Here is a 17382-nt window from a genome sequence, read left to right on the forward strand (position 1 = left end):
GTTATAGGGGATTATATGGGAAGTGGTTCAAATTTCGTCACCTCTCCAGGTGGTCTAGAATAGTCTACTGGGCCCCTTCCAGTTATTATTTCCATGAGTAAAACTCCAAAGCTGTATACATCGTTCCCCTCATTAAGCATGCCAGTACTTGCATAGTCAGGGGAGACATATCTGTGATATATAAATGAAAAAATTGATTTTCTCCTCATAGCTCCTATCTGTTTAACTGTAATCACACAAGATAGGTTAGAAAAGAACAAACCCAAATGTCCCCATTACTCGTGTAGTAACATAGCTTTTCTCAGATCCCAATAGTTTGGCAAGTCCAAAATCTGACACTTTCGGGTTCCATTTCCGGTCTAAAAGAATGTTGCTCGATTTCACATCACGATGTACAACTTTGGGTTCCAGTCCTTCATGTAAGTACGCCAGTCTGCAACAACGTTTGGAATTCAAAGACAAATAGAAAAGTTAGATAATGGATAAACATATTAACATCTGAGCACTACTATCAAATGAGATGTTCAAAAGAACAGCGCAGTGTGTGGATCAAGTTGTACAGTCTTGTCACAATGAGCACATCGATATGCAAATTCTAATATAAATTTGCATTAATTCTCACCCTCTGGCCGTCCCAATGGCAATTTTCATCCGGACCTCCCAAGTCAAAGGGCTAACTGGCCCCACATCACCATGTAACCACTGCTCCAAATTGCCATTATCAATGTACTCATAGACAAGCAACCTGAATGGAGTAAAAAGGATCCAGCAATAATTCAACAAAAAACAGTTCTATTTTATCAGAGAAACCAAATGGAAAGGAGACGGGCACCTTTGAGCACCTTCTGCACAATAACCTATTAAACTCACAAGGTTCTTGTGTTTTACTTTCCCAATGGCTTCCACCTCCACCTTAAACTCCTTCTCTGCCTGACCCCTATTCACAAGCAGGTCAGCATTAAAATCATTCAATATGCTCCCCAAAGTAGAGAAAAATGCAGGCAGAAGGTCTTGCTCATAATGCTGCCTGTTTTAAGAAAGCTAATGGAGGTGTTTTAGCATTGCAATTAGTAACAGACAAGATTTGACCCGTTTTTCCAATACCATATTGCCAACCAAGTTAAGATTATTCAATTGTTGGAGAGATAACAGAATTGCTATTCTTTCTTCAGACAAATATGCTAGCTACAAACTAGATCATGGCCTCACAGGTACAAACTTCTGGACTGCATCTCTTAAACACCAAATGAAAAGAACATAAGTAGGATACATTTCATTCCTACAGTCAATATCTTCATGGCATTGCAGGAACCTACGTAAATGGCAAACAATATTGTTGAAGCCCACAGATTGGAAAAACCGGTTTCACCTCTATTTCGCATTAAGTTTTCGAAATACTTTTTGTAACTCGTGCAGATATATATCTTCCGACTCCATTTGCATACTGTATTATTCGACTTAAAACCTTTGATTAGGAAAAGAATAGGCTTAATGAGGACTGGAAGTGAGTGAAAAAATTGTAGTATTAGCATCCACTTGCAGGTAGAAAGTAAACAAGACATCGTCCCTCCCAGCACAAAAGGCATACAAGGCCTGGTTGCATTTTTTATTTCTTGAACTATTGATCTCAAAGTACTTCAAAGTTCAAATGTGATTCTCGTTAACCGCCATTAAGCCCATTATAAAACTCCCAAACAAGTAGTACAGTTACTAAAGAGAACAAAAGAGAAGAGACCAAAGAAAAAGGAAAAGGGTATCTAAAACTGAGAAAGGAAAAAAAGAAAAAGATGATTAAGATAAGACAAAGCAACATAATTATACTGCAACAGCTAAAAATGAAATTAATTAAAGGTGAAGGATAGGTTTAAAGCTGTCCTAAAGAAGAGGGAGCAGAATAAACAAACTAAAGAAATAAAAGCTACCCGTTTACTTTGTTTGTCTTTCTTTAATCCCTAGTCAAAAGAGACAAAAAATCAGTCACCCACAAACTCAGCTCTGCGAAATCCAGACGAAGCTTTGATTCCATTTGCATCCCATCAATAGAATCCCCACCGAATCACAAAACTCCATTTACAATAGATCAAGAATTTAAGCAGAATTTCTGTGAAGAAGTTATAAATGAAATCCCAAACACAAACTAAGAGATGAATGGAAATATATCCATGTATGAATTAATATAGAATTGCATCTAACAATTAGTTGATATAAACTGCAAACTCAAAGACGCTGTAACAGCCTGAGCATGTGCTGAAGTACTTACTTGTTGTTCAAAAGGTTTTTGACGGCAACTACAGAACCATCGTGCAGAACCCCACGGAAAACAATACCATAGCCGCCTTCTCCGATCACATTCTCGCTCGAAAACTGATTTGTGGCAGTTTGAAGCTCTCTCAAGCTATACCACCTACCCCACCCAAAGTTCCCCAAACCGTCGGTGGACGCCGACAACACCGAAGACAAGTCGCTCCTAGTCGTGCTCGAATCTTTACTCTCTGAACTCCCCTTCTTGCTCCCCGACTCAATATCCAACCCCCTCACCACATCATCTATCACAAACACTTTGTTTTTCTCAGTCACAACTTTGGTTGCTTCCTTTTGATCCGACCCGTTAACTTCGCCGATCTCTTCTGAGACCAGAGGCACAAGTCCTGCACTGTGTTTAACCCCAATGCGGCGTCCTCTGGAGCTCCGACTACGAAAGAACCAAAATATCAAAAGAAAAACGGCGAGCACCACCACCACGGTGGCGATGATGAGCACGTAGAGCTTCTGCCCAAGAATCGGAGTTCTTGTGGTGAAAATACTATCTCCAGAGGAACCTCCCGAATCCACCATTGTTTCCGGCAAGATCGTGCAGTGGGTGCGTGAAAGTGAGTGAGAAAAACGGCTAAGGCATATGAGTTGAGTAGAATTCAAGACGATAAAGGAAGAAACGTAGTTGCGGAAAATGAGTGGAAAATGAAAAAGCAAGGCATCATTGAGGTGTTAGCTAGCTACGGAGTGGGCACTCAACGGACACCAACTACAAGTGCGAGAAAAAGAGAGAGAGAGAGAGTGGGAGATTTGAGGAAAGAGAAAGGGAGAAAGAAAGGGTTGCGAAAAATCGAAGAGGAGCGTTGTCGCCTCCGACCGTTTGGTTGTTCAATTGACTATTCTACCCTTGGTTGTTCTCATATACACTTATAATGGTCATCTATTAGTGTTCTTACCGAGCTTGCAAGTAGAAATAAACGTAAATAATCATAGACCTGAGACTTAAGAACATACTTCACTTTTATAGTAAAGATATCAAAGTAAGACTACACTGTCCCCTTATTCCAATCTAATTATCAAATTGTTCATCACCAAAAAACAACAATCACATACACACAATCAATACGAGGGTGCAATTATATTTTTGTATCAACCCTCATAAATGCACTACTTTTACCCAATAACCCACTATATAAATAAGAGTTCTTCGAACGAGTCAGTCTCAAACTAACTTTTTGCTACGTCAACAAACATTTAATGACTAATATTTGCGATTAGAAAGAGTAAAAACGTGTCACCACTCGTCACTTTTATAGTTCACGATAATCATAATGATAATCAAATACATTAAATTAGTAGTAATGAATGTCAAAAGGTTGTGGACTTGAATATCACGAGCATGGGTGTATATCTATTGTTGTAGAAATTTTTTTATTTTTTTTTTGTCGCGTTTTAATATTTATTGATCTAAATTATTAATGTATTAAATCAATAATTAAATTTAAATAGTGAACAGTGTAATGAATTGTATACTGAAAAATAATAATAATAATAATAATAATAATAATAAAATTCCAAGTATGATTGTATTGGGAGTGTTAGTTGATGGACGCTTGAGAAATTGCTTGAAAATTAAAACAAGGAATTGAAATGTAAAGGAGTGGTTCACTCATCATATCTCCAAAGGAGGAAAGGAAAAAGAAATTATAACAACATAGTAAATAGACAAGCATGTAAAAACCAAAGTTAAGTTTGAAGTTTTCTCACAAAATATGTAGGGAAGAACAACAACTATTGTCTGGTACTGTCCCTTTCCTATTCACGGTTATAACTCTTGCATGCTGTCATTTTCATGATACATGCACCCAAAATGTTTGAAATGACATACAAGCCCTTGAAAAATGTCCGTTATGTTAAAATATTAGAATTCGCGTCTATTTGAATAGATCATACTCAATTTAATTTATATTTGGAGATTGTGTAGAATTAAAACAGTTTATTTTCATGCAATGTTTATGTTCGAATTTGAAACATTACGTCGGTTTGTGATTTTTGATGCGTTACAACGTTGTTATTTCAAAAAACAAAAAATATTGTATCTTGATAGGTAATTGCAGTTAATCCATTGGCACTAGTACAGAAAAAATTCATCTCAACTGCAACCCGTTCAACTATTGTTTCAGTCATACTTTGTCTTAATTACACCGATTGATGAGGATGATATCACCTCTGCAAATTAAACACATATTTTGATAGTGTGTACAAATAATTATATTTTTTTAATTGATGCGGCTTGCGATATTAATTGGTGCTCCATTATATGAGATACTGTCGAACTGTTCTAATCTAGTATGAGCCTCGCGTTTTTCCTAAAAAAGGCACCTCACCAGGGGAGAAAGACCTTGGGGCTTATAAGCCATTCAAACTTTTCATCTAAAATCAATATGAGATGTTTGCCTACATCATCAGTCCCCCAGATAAACTACTTGGAAGGGACACATGACTTCATTTTTACCATGAGGCTAATGATGTAGACAAGTTCTCACTTGGGATGTAGACAAGGAGTTTAAGTGGTATATAAACCCAAGGTCTCCTTTCTCTAGTGAAGCACCTTTCTAAGATAAAAAGTATGACAGACAATATCTCATGCAATGAAGCATCGTTAGAACCGCAAGCTGCATCACTAATTCTTATTATATCAATTAAGGCTAACTTAGATTAACAAAATTGAAATGGCATTAAAAGCAAGATTCATTAATAACGTCCAATGACAAAATTCTAACACTAAACTTCAATTGACAAAGTGCCAAATGCTTAGCAAGTCAAGACAAGGAGCAAAAATCAACATAGGGATACTAAAATATTACCAACTTGACAAACAATTGCACCAATAATTCAACAACTCTTACTATTACTTCATTAAACTCTTGGATGACAAGCAAGTTTTATCCATAAACTCTGTACTAATCCCAAGAGTTGTTTAAGGTTCAATGTCTTAATGGCAGTATTGATTTGAGATTAGTTAGTTCATGTTTAACCATTTTGTGATCTTAATGGGGTTTTAATGTTCTTTTTAGAAATTATTTCTTCTAAAATATGTCATTGTTTGATAATAAGAAGATGGGAAATATTATAATTCAATAAAGTATCAATAATGTATGCTCCAATTAATTATTGTTGAGATGTTTAGTGGGGTTGTATGTATGTCATCCACCTCATCCTATTTTTTACTGTTGTTTTATTTTTTATTTATAATTTCAGACCTCTATTCAATAATTACATAATTTTATTAAATATTAAAAAAAATGATTAATATTTTAAATAATAAAAAATATTTATAATTATCTCAAATGCTATAATTAATCATAATAAATGATCCTTTAATTTATTTTTGTCTTCCAAGGGACAGGGCCACAACATATTGCCCATACAGGATTACTATTTCTATTATTTATTAAGGCTCAAAGAGTAACTACCTTTGGTAGATAAAGTGTAGTTGATTAAAAATGTCCTTTTTTAAATTTAATTTATTTACAACTAATTATTTATTTAATTGGTTAGTCATATCAATGGTTTTCTGTTCATGTTACATTTAAGGTTAATTTATTTTATCAATTTTAATTAATTATTTGTTTTATCTTTTTTATTTAATTTAATTAAATAAATATAGATACAGTTTAAATTATGCACACACATTAAGTTCACATTCGTAAAATTTGATATTCGCTACACAAATTCGTATGCAATTCTCTTTTACGGGATTATGAGATGCCATCCAATTTTATTATTTAATATAGAAACAAAAACATGTTAATAATAATTTTAAGTATATATATGTATATTAACATAAATAAAAGATCATTTACATTCACAGACGACTATTAGTAATATCGCGGCATCAACTTTTGAATATAACAATTATTCCACTAATTAAAATATTTTATATTAACACCACTATACGAATTCTTTTATAGCCGTGATAATACCTTAATTAATTTTTTTATTTATTTTCTAAATATAATTTATTAGTTTGTATATATTTTGTATTTATATTTATAATATAATTTAAAAATATAAAAAAATATTTATTATATACACACAAAAACTACGCAATTTACCAACTAATGTACATAATAGGAAGAGGATAGAGTAGGGGTAAAAGAGGTAGAAGGAGCAATGCCACCACTCTTGTGATCTCATAACTATTACTGGTAATTCAAACTGCCTAATTATTACTTGACAGAATTCAATGCCAACAGGTAATAAATGCAACAGCTTAGGCTGAGCTGTCTCTATATTAAGGGCTCTTTCGTCCTAATCAAAGATTGCAATAAGAAAATCATGATTAGGGTACAATTTACAATGCAATTGGTCACAATATTACCAAAATGTCCTTTCTAAGCCTAAATTAAGAGAAAAATCAAAAGATTATAAAGTACACTATTTTTTAAATAAAAGAATAAAATTTATCACATATATTACAATAAATTTTATCACATACATCAATAAGTTCATAATAAATAAAATAATAAAATAGAAATTATGATATAAGTAGAAATAAATACCCATAGATGTGGAACTCGAATTCGAAAAATTTTATATCAACTGAAGAATTTTAAAAAGTTATCCACCTCACCGTTGAGGTGGAGGTCTTATTCATGAATGTGGTGTTTGCAAGGGTCAGATATAAATGTTTATCAGTTTATTATTGAAAATAAGTTGATAGAAATATTTTTGTTTTATATTTTCTATTTTTAAACTGCTCAAATTAAATTGATTTGAATTAAAAGGTATAAGAAAGTTCCTATCAATTTCTGCAGCTTATCTCTGCTTTTTTTAACTGTTTAAATTAAGTTGATTTAAATCAAAAGTTATAAGAAACTTCCTACCGACTTCCACAGCTTATCTTTTGCTTTTAAAATGCTTAAATTAAATTAATTTAAATAAAAAATTGTAAAAAAAATTTCCACCAACTTATGTGGCTTATTGGTAAAATTGTGAATGTTACCTTATTTTTCAAAAAGCTTTCTAATTTTTACTACTCTTTAACCTGTGAATTTTTTTTTATAATTAATTTCAACCATAAATGTAAAAGTTATTGCGAACGATCTTGAAATCCATAAGGGCGAAATTTGGAAGGAGAGTCAGCAAATTGGATTTTCTGTTGAGAATCGTATTTTATTTTCTGTTCCATTCAATACACACACGTGTACAAATACGATTTGTAATAAAAAAATCCTTTGCTTGAGAGTTGGGATGGAAATTTTGCCGATGAATGAGGGCAAAACATGTCAAATAAGTGGGGCAAAAGCAAAATTCTTGATTGAATCAGGTTTAGCTGTAGAATCAAACTAATCGCAAAGCAAATGTATCATACTTGTTATATAATTTGGTCATTTTTAAAAATTATACACTAATTATACAATAAATATATTGTATTTATCATATAATTGATTCAAATTCGATCCGATTACGTTGGACCTAGAATTTTACGAAAAACAAATATGGTGGTTCTCGGTGGAGGAACTTTAAATGCAAGGGTAGAAAGCGCGTGTGGGGTCATGAGAATCGAACTGAAATATGAATTACCATAAATGAAGGAGCGTTGCGTTGTGGGTCGCCCCGCCCCGCCCCGTTTCCTCCTCTGACTTGGGTTTTAAAATTTGCCCGCCCATTAGACATGGGTCTTTGTGTAGTATTTAATACTCTGGAACTTCACCTTTTTTTTATTTTATAGCTCACTGTAAGTCGGTGTCTGGACTGCTAATTTTCAAACTTAGGATGGTGGATTAATTTATGGTAAATTCAATGTTTTTATAAGTACGAGATGAATAATATTCCGCTTGATTTTTGGATTTTTTTTTCCCCTAAAGTCAACTCGTTAGAATTTTAAAATAAAAATTTAATATTTTATAAATTCTGAAAGAATTTTATAATATTATAAAGTATTTTAAATAAATTTGATCAAACACTCTTAAAATCCTAAATACAAGTTAGATTGAAAAATCTTCATTTTTTTTATCCATTGGCAACTACTTCTTCGACTCCCTAGGGGAATAGATTCACATACACAAATAATTTCTACACATACACACTCATTCTTTCAACATAGCTTGCTGTCTTATTTTTCGTGCTTTCTCTTTTTCACATTATTTTTTGAATATTACGTACTGACTTAGGCGTTGAAATACTAATATTTTTTTTTTGCAAATTACCATCTTAAGACCTGCAAAGAATTTGACCCGTCAAGAAGCTAAAGTCCACAAACTATTCTATTCGTGAATTTTGGGCACGCATGTATAGAATGGCAAATTTTTAACTAACTTGAAGTGATTTAAGATCGTAAATATAAATTAACAACTTCAATCTTTTTTAAAAAAGAGCATATAAGCTCCTAATATTTTATTTTTAAAATTTATAAGCTTTTTTTTTCCTAAATAAATTATCAAAGCACTTTAGATCATCATATAAGCTTTCAAACATTTTATGAAACCTTATAAGATGTTTTAAAAAACTTATAAGCTAACGCAAACACGCTCTGGTGAGCTTTATGAGCACTTTAAGACCCTTTATAAGATGTTATAAAGTATTTGATAAATTTGTCCCATGAATAAGTTCGAGATTATGAATCCAAGTCATACCGGATATGTGGATATTTGTCTCATTTTATGTGAGTTATTGTAATTTTTTTCTTTATTAGTTATATCAATGAATTGATTAAATTGGAATATTACCAAATATATCGGATGAGTTATTATAGTTTACTTACAATTATTAGTCGGAAAACAGAAAAATAAAAAAGAGTTAGATGAATAATAATTTTGGGCCAAGTGGTCCTCAACAAATGCTACCAACAGAACAGAATATGAATGTACCAAAAGCCCAAACCAGTGGAATGGGAGTCCTGCCCAAGTCTCAAATACGAAAGAACCAATTATCAAAACTGGACTTGTTCAGTAAAAGTTCAGCATGTAGTCAATTCTTTATTGGGCCACTCCCAAAGGTTCTTTTTTTTTTTTTTTTTAAAGGTTTTTTTTTTTTTTTTTTTTTTTTTTTCCTTTCTTTTTAAACGATCGATATTTTCAAAACAATCAATATACTATTACAATATTATTGTATTATTGCTCCCACACACTTCGTAATAACTAAATCTGAGGTTAATGTTTGTTGAGATTAAATACACGTTCCCATTTATATATTTTTAGAATAATAAATTACAACGTGTTCTCTTGAAGTTTATATAAGAGATAATTTTTCTCTAAGGTTTGATGTAATTATTTGTAGATCCCATGTGGTTTGTGAAATTACATCTAGTGCTCATTAGGTTTGCATCCGTCTAATAAATAAGTCCATTTATTAGTTAAAATTTGTTGAATTTGCTGATATATGATAAAAAAAAAACTTAATGAAAATTGATATTTAGCTTTTATTTACTTAAAACTGACTTATTACATGTCGAATAATTTTTTTTGAATTAAACTACCCTTGTAAATATACCTCCTCACATGCATTAATTTGTGAAGACATATGAGGGTAATTTGGTCATAAATTTTTTTATTTGACCTACTATAGGTTAGTAATAATTCAATCGGGGATAAACACATTTTTTTTTTTGTTAATATCAGTAAATTTAGTGAATTTTGACTAATTGAGGGACTTATTTGTTGGACGGAAGCAAACCTTATGAGTGCTAGATGTAATTTCGCAAACCACATAGAATTTACGTGTAATTACACCAACATCAGGAAAGTGAAGTATAATTATCCTTGTCATAATTATAAATACCCCATCATTAGAAAATTTATAAATACTCATAAAATTAACGATCATGTAACAAATACCCCTTTTAACGAACTGTCACAAGGCATATAATTTCATATTTATCCAAATGAATAAAAAAAATGTCAGTTTAAGCTTTTCACCAAAATATGTAAAGATAAAACGAAAAAATTCTTTCTCAAACTATATATGGTTGAATCAAGAGCAAGTGTGATACACTTATACGTGATTGATCAATTTTTTTAATTAAATATTAATCACACTGCAATTTATTATACTTATTAAATAATTAATTTAAGTACAACTAAATTTAATTGGAGTTAGAATTGCTTAAAAAAAAAAATTGAATACTTAATAAGGAGGAATGGGGGGGATACAGATGGAAATATGGAGTAGAGAGAATGATGATAATGTTTTAAAGCAGCTTATGTGGCAACCGACAACCTTTATCCATTCACACCCAACTTGGATAAGTTCAATTACCAGACAACCCCTGCGAGTCCAGACGAAACGACGACGTCTATAGACCTGCTCTCGCATTTCTCTTTCTATTAATCAATCGCAAATTTACACGTACCCGAAATATGGCTACCGGTGGCGATAACGATAACGATAACGGCGCGGCTGCCGCCGTTGGGGCACCGAAGAAGAAGCAGCGCGTCGGTAGCAACAGCCTTCTCTCCTCCTCTCTCGCTGTCAATGATTCTTTCTCAGAAGGAAACCCGGCCGAAAGTCGTCATAAACCGCCTGCCATCCCCCTATCATCTTCTCATTCTATGTTTCCCGTCTCCTCTTCCTCCACCTCTTGCGGCTTCAACGACCCTGCCACCGGTGACGTCATCCTCAGCCTTCGTCTTGATCGTCAATCTTCTCCATTTGATTGCGTGGAGGTGCCATTCGAATCCAGCTCTGTTGCTACTCTGGGACAGCCGGTCACGCACATCTACTTGCATTCGCGAGTTCTTTGCCGCTCGAAATATTTTTCTGCCCTACTTTCCGACCGCTGGCGACAGCGGAATGATACGTCATCGTCAAATCAGGCTGAAAGTTCTCACAAAATTAACCGTTTTCACCTTGTTGTTCCAGCTACTACGGAGTCTATCAGCCACCACTTAACAGTCCTGAAACTGCTTTACTCCGATGATTTGTTGTCTTCACTAGATAGTGTCTCCACCGCGCTTAATTTGCTTCCCATCGCGCTTGAGCTTTTGTTTGAGGACTGCATTAAAGCCTGTGTTAAATTCCTTGAGGCAGTGCCGTGGTCAGAGGATGAGGAGAAGAAGATATTAGATTTGATTCCTTTTCTGAGTGAAGAAGAGTCGAAAGAGCTCCAAGCCAGGATGTCGCCGTTGAAAAATGACTCTTCCGAGGAAATGCTCCACGGGTTGATACTAGCTGCAATTCATAATCATTCGAACATGGCTTTTGCTAAGGCATTTGTAGCAAAACTGATGAGAGATTTTTCTTCAAGGGAGTCAGCAAGGAGGGTTTTGGATACAGCGTTTGACAAGATTTTGAGTGTTGTGAAGCAGTCGATGGAGGAGTACTCGAGTCCGGTTTTTACAGGGGATCATAATGAGACAGAGGCGATTCAGAGGCTCAATTTGCATACAGCGATGATTAATGGGAAGCACTTGTTGTGGTTGATGGAGAGGATGATTGAACTAAGAGTGGCGGATACAGCTGTGAAAGCGTGGAGTCAGCAGACTTCCTTTACGGGAGATTTACAGAGGGCATTGCGTGATGATGCATGGAGAAATATTGTTCCAAGCCTTCCCTCTGTAGTGCTTCGTTGCACATGCAGGCTTGCCAATGCGGTTGCCGCAGGGAACATTTTGGCAGATAGACAGGTCTACCATCATTCCTTTGTCCTTGTTTATTGATATGCCCTTCTCTATGGTGATTGTCGAGCTGTAGGTTGGTCATGTTTCTTTTGAATGTTCAATTCATATTAATTGCTTGTATATACTGTGCCTTGCCTTTCTGTTGCTGAATTCTGGCTGATAGTTAGCTTTATCAGTTAGATGCCGATCAATGTTCGATATGCCTTAGCAATTAGATGAATCTTGACTTTTGCCACTTGTGCATAAAGGTTAAAAAAAATAATAGTTGAGAAAAACTTACAAGGTTTTACTTTGGAGTAAGGACCTGTTATAGGATACTATAAATTTTCTTAACAACAATTTGCCATTACGTAGCTGAAGTTATAAGGAGATCGTACTCCAAAGTCAATATTGTTCACAGTTCCTTTACTGATATTGAATATTCTTGTTTGAAGTACAATACATGACTCTTAACAGTCAGTAAATCTGCTAGCAGGAAAAACCACGTAAATGTGTCTATCTCTGTGGCTTTCACCAGAAAATTCAGTTTGGCCTCAACTACCTATACTGTCTACACAGGTTAGGATGGATCTTGTGAGAGATTGGCTGCCCCTGTTGATTACATGCAAAGCTAGCGTCTCGCCTATGGGGCCAAATCACAAGTCACTTTATCTGGAGCTGGAAGAAACATTTTTGAGAATTATATCTACTCTCCCCATATCAGATGCACAAGAGTTATTGCAGCAATGCCTTAGCTTTTCGACTCGTAACATGGATGACTGCCCTCACTTGGTTGCAGCTTTTACTACTTGGTTTCGCCGTGCAAACAGACCCCAAAAACCAGATCGCCGTGGGTGATGGCCAGTGTTTGCTTTTTAAAATGCAGCACTTGAATGGAACCTAAAGATATGGTTTTGGTTACTATAAATTTGCACATTCAGCTCACAGGGGGGTAAGGCAAGCAGGTACACATATTCAGCTTACTGGAGGGTAAGGAAAGCAGGTAGATGTCTCATTTCTGGTACTCAAAACTTACTTGAAGGTGTGGAAGGGATCCATGGCACCTTCAGCTTTGTACATACGCTGTTTGTCATTACCTAGCACAGGCCATCCCGTCTCATCTCTGTTGACAAATTTTCATGTATGTTTTCACTGGACCTGTATCCTTTCTAGCCAATAGTTGTAACTATTTGCCAGGTACCAAATTAGCATCCTGCTGATGATAAACAGAAATCTTTGTTTACTTTCTTTATCTGGTGATTTTGGCTCTTCGAGAGATTATTGAGTTTCTATTTACATTGCAGTGAATGGCACAACACAATTCGACATGCATCAAAACAGTTGCATTTCCTCGATTCATCATACTGCACAAGCTACATCAGAAGGTCTAAGCTCATTGATAAGCAACATGGGTATACCTTGGATGTTTAGGTTCAGCCAGGGAGAATTCATGTATGGATACAAATACAGTTTTATTTTCATACATTCTTGCAGTAGGTTAAATGAAACGAACCAGTGAGCTTATCCAACAGTCTCGACTTGATCTGCACAAAGGTTAGATAAAGGTCAGATTAGAGAAAACGGCTTCTGAAGTTTCTTGTGGTTCCTTGATACATTCGTGCCAGAAGCCCCACTCCTATTCCAACTCCAAGACAGATACTGAGGCCTATGCCAACGCCGACTCTTACTCCAGCATTGAACCAGGATAATTCTCCATCTTCGCCTTCCAAGTATTCCATTCCTTGATATGGACTGCAGTAATTTTCCTCTTCTGGTTTGTAATCTGGATGATTTCTTGACTGCAAAACAATTTATAGATTCGTGAAATAAGAAGTTTTTGACCAATTGAGATGAATGAAGATCTCACAGTAATTGTTACATTTCCTATTGTTCACTTGAAAAAGTCCTGCTGAGAAGTGAAACCATGTATATAAAAACAGAAAGTTATATTGAATATCAGTATTCTGCTTAGGAACATGTGCCAGCCTCATACTATCCTGAATACTCAAGGATAAGTTTTTATATGGTACCAGTAGTTGCCAAAGTTTGTGCTCACCAAGAAGATTACTGCAAGAAAAATCCACCATAAAGCAACAACTACAGATATAGCAGGAATTGATAAACTGTCATAATGGGATTACCATAACAAGCAAATGATATCAAATTCCCCATCATATACCAAAAATTCAACATCCACCAGCCCTGTTCATGTACCTGAATTGCTAGGCTAGAGGAATCGTCTTTGTGGCTTTGGGTTGCCTCATATTCCGGTATCGACTCCAGCATCCCTTTCCTAAGTTGCTTCTTCTTATGACTCAGGTGCAACGTTTTAGTCAATATAATCGGACTACCCAAGAAGCAACCGGCAACAAAAACCTCGATAGCAGGCGAAGCAGATTCAAGGCCCTTATAGTTATTTTGGTTTCCCTTGAAAAATCCATACTCCAATTCGCAATTCATACTCCAACTCTGGACATGATTCCTCGACGATTCAATAAAACCATTGCTTTGACACAGTTCTAAAGTTCCAGATATCACCAGCAAATCTCTGTGGAAAACCTCAAACTTCACACTTCCAGTCATCCGGACACTATCGGTACTCACAAATGTAACTTCTTCGGATTGTTTATCTAAACGGTCCCTTTTGAGAAGTACAGACGCACCATCAGAATATATGCTAGTTCTTACACCATTGGCTTCAAGAAGAGTGTCCCGGTTTAACGGGACGTGGTTCAGCGTTAGGTACTCAGGAATTGAATCATCACGAATCGCACATTCGCTAATTCTAACGTAGAACACTCTCAAGTCAAGCCACGACAAAGGGGCCTTGATGGTAGGTTGGTAAGAGGGGTGCCTAATGATGGAGTGACCATTTTCTGCCCCTCCATTTTCATTGAGCTCTTCTCCGTCATCAGAATTCTCCATCTCTCTCAAAGAAATTAGTACTTCGTCTTCATTGAAATCCATCAAGGCTTAGTTGAGACAATGGCTTGAGAAAACCCATAAAAAAGGGCGGATTTGTGTCAGAAGGATAACCTGTAAAGATGACAGCAGAGCAATATGATCCACACATTTCAAGAAACAGAGAAAAACAGAACAAAGGAACAATTTCAATTGCAACAAACAACATACAGATGGGGGGGTACTCAAGATTTCCAGCTGCAAACAGATAGAAATTGAGCTATCAATCCTACATGAATCAAACAAAAGAAACACAGATAAGATTACAGAATTTTGAAAACCCTTCACAAGATAGTTGACTAACTGTTGGAAGAAATTTAACAAAAAGAGACAACAGGCGGAAAAGAATTCAGTAGGAAAATACCAAGAACCCTTGATGCAAATCAGTGACGAAACACAAGAAAAATCAAGTAGTAGCAACCACCTTGGCAGAGGAAAACCCAGAAAACAAGGAAATAAAGTAGAGAAAAAGGTTATCTATACATATCAGTGTAATTCTGTGTAAAAGAAAACTCCAACAGCATAGCTGAAAGCCACCAAAACTGATTACTGAAAAAACGCCCATCTCCTATTTCAGAAGAAACCACCTACAGTAATTTGGACGCGAACAAGAAACAGGAAAACAGAGCAAAAGAGTAATTCCCTACTACACAAGCAAGAACTGAGAGACCTACCAGCAGCTTCTGTAACTGTTAAGAAGAGAGAAATAATAATAAGAAACGTTAGTTGGTTGAAGTTTTTACGTTTAAAATGATGAGAGAATGAAGTAACAGCGCATTAATGATGCAGCATGAAAATGCGATCAGATATCTGAGACGAGCGAAGAAGAACAACAGTGAGAGAGGAGGACACGGACTCCAACTCGCTTCCACTTCCACCACTACAGGACACCATCTCCTCCTCATGCAGTGACACGCAAACGAACAAACCCCAATTATTACTATTTTGGTTTGATAATTACAAAAATGAGAAAACACCTTACCTTCTTTTCAAGGGAGAAAATCCAACGGTAATTGCCAAAAGCCCCCCTGTCTTATTTATATTTGCATTGTCTCGCCCGAAGAAATTTAACAATTAATCACGATAATTTGTCGGGTTAAAAATAAATAATCATCGTAAATAACTTTTGCTTGTCGCTATACAATGGTTGTTTGTCGAGATTTTTGAGTGTTGTTAGATTATTTGTCCTGAATAAAAAATATGACAAAAATAGTTTTTATAGTGAGTAATCTAAATTTTGCGTTAGTTTTGTTTGATTCGTTGTTAATAATAATTATTTATCACGATTTTAGTCCATAATCAATAATATTGTAGCTTATAGTACTTTTTTTTAGTGTCTACACATTCGATGTGGGTGATATCATAATAATTCCTGAAATTGTCACAATTTAAATATGAATAAACTACAACGAGCTTTCCTAAAATTTATCATAATTACAATTACCCTTTAATTATTTGAAAAATACAAATATTTTTTGATATTATGATGGAGGAAAAGCCATTGGAAGTAACAATAATGAGAATACATCTCCGATACTCTACAAAGCTGGCGTTAGAAAATAAAAATAGTTTATGGGTGAACGAATCCCTTAATAGAGTTATCAACTATTTAATGAAAAAGAGTCATAATCCTAGAATGGTAAAAACATGTCTAAAATTGGCTAAAATTTGGATTATCTCAACAACCTACGAGATTTGGGCCAAAAGTACCCTATGATGGTAGCAACACTCCAGTAAAATATTATGCCCAAACAATAACTGCGGAAGATAAAGAAAAATACGCAAAAGTCCAGACGATGGTCAGTACAATGGAATTTCGTGACGATTGACAGGTCCTCACGACAAAAGTGGTGAGGGATTGGATACTCCTTTCGAAGACGATCGAGTGGGGTCGTACGTCTTGTAATTCCAACCGAATTAAAAATTATGATCATTTGAAACTCCACCATTAAACCACGCAACCAAAATTGCAACTTACACCAATCCAAAGCTCAAAAAACACACCTGCCTCTTGTTCAACACCAGATAAATAATAGTCCAACAAATATCTCTTATAATGGACTGTTACGAGATATATTTGTTAGACGGGTTTTAATTTTAAAAATATGCTTTTATTTTTTTAAAAAATAAAAATATATATATAATTATGATAAATTTTTAAAAAATAATTATTATTTACCCTTTTAAATATACAATAATATAAAAGTTTTTATCTAGAAAGTATGTCCTTGATTTTGTTTATGAAGTTCCGGATATTGATGAAGATGTCTGTTACAGAAGATTAATTGTCGTGTTTGCCTTCTTTTTTTTTTTTTTCACTTTATTTGTGTGTATTTTTGTCTTAAATTTTGTATAAATAATATATATATAATATAAAAAAATATAATTTAATAATGCATAGTAAATTTTATTACCCAAAATACAGTATTAAATATATAATATATATATAAAAGAGACATATTTAACAATAAACAATGACTTTTGTCTCTAAAAAACACAACATCAAATATACATAACTTATTTTAAATTATCTCTAAAAATAAATTTAAATATATATACTATTTTC

The 17382-nt window shown here is 34.5% G+C and overlaps 3 protein-coding genes across 9 annotated transcripts in view; 1 reads left to right on the forward strand and 2 right to left on the reverse strand.

Annotated features, from left to right (window-relative positions):
* The window catches only part of LOC105172884 (probable receptor-like serine/threonine-protein kinase At4g34500), a 4390-nt gene extending 1293 nt beyond the window's left edge, over positions 1–3097 (reverse strand). The window contains exons 1-5 of the mRNA XM_011094483.2: positions 2261–3097; positions 833–937; positions 623–745; positions 263–433; positions 42–171 (exon numbers count right to left, since the gene is read on the reverse strand). Coding sequence (XP_011092785.1) covers positions 42–171; positions 263–433; positions 623–745; positions 833–937; positions 2261–2835 — 1104 coding nt within the window. The 5' untranslated portion in view covers positions 2836–3097. The remainder of the gene's footprint in view (positions 1–41; positions 172–262; positions 434–622; positions 746–832; positions 938–2260) is intronic.
* On the forward strand, positions 10523–13418 carry LOC105172885 (BTB/POZ domain-containing protein At3g05675-like). 3 transcript variants are annotated; one of them, XR_002287910.1, is made up of 3 exons: positions 10523–11882; positions 12435–13052; positions 13160–13418. XR_002287910.1 is itself a non-coding variant. In XM_011094484.2 (2 exons), exons 1-2 carry the CDS (start codon positions 10617–10619, stop codon positions 12711–12713), a joined length of 1545 nt encoding a protein of 514 aa, XP_011092786.1. In that variant the 5' UTR covers positions 10523–10616; the 3' UTR covers positions 12714–13107. The 3 variants fall into 3 exon arrangements, 1 of the variants encoding a protein (XP_011092786.1); XR_002287911.1 differs by having other exon boundaries at positions 12435–12996; XM_011094484.2 differs by lacking the exon at positions 13160–13418 and having other exon boundaries at positions 12435–13107.
* On the reverse strand, positions 13230–15758 carry LOC105172887 (uncharacterized protein At1g01500). 5 transcript variants are annotated; one of them, XM_011094486.2, is made up of 4 exons: positions 15560–15758; positions 14988–15045; positions 14070–14891; positions 13230–13654 (listed from the first exon to the last, which is right to left on the reverse strand). In XM_011094486.2, exons 3-4 carry the CDS (start codon positions 14820–14822, stop codon positions 13427–13429), a joined length of 981 nt encoding a protein of 326 aa, XP_011092788.1. In that variant the 5' UTR covers positions 14823–14891; positions 14988–15045; positions 15560–15758; the 3' UTR covers positions 13230–13426. The 5 variants fall into 5 exon arrangements, with proteins under 5 accessions (XP_011092788.1, XP_011092787.1, XP_011092789.1 ...); XM_011094485.2 differs by having other exon boundaries at positions 15491–15758; XM_011094487.2 differs by lacking the exon at positions 15560–15758 and adding an exon at positions 15181–15459.

The sequence above is a fragment of the Sesamum indicum genome, linkage group LG10 (genome assembly GCF_000512975.1).
Source record: "Sesamum indicum cultivar Zhongzhi No. 13 linkage group LG10, S_indicum_v1.0, whole genome shotgun sequence".
In the NCBI taxonomy this organism is placed as follows: Eukaryota; Viridiplantae; Streptophyta; class Magnoliopsida; order Lamiales; family Pedaliaceae; genus Sesamum; species Sesamum indicum.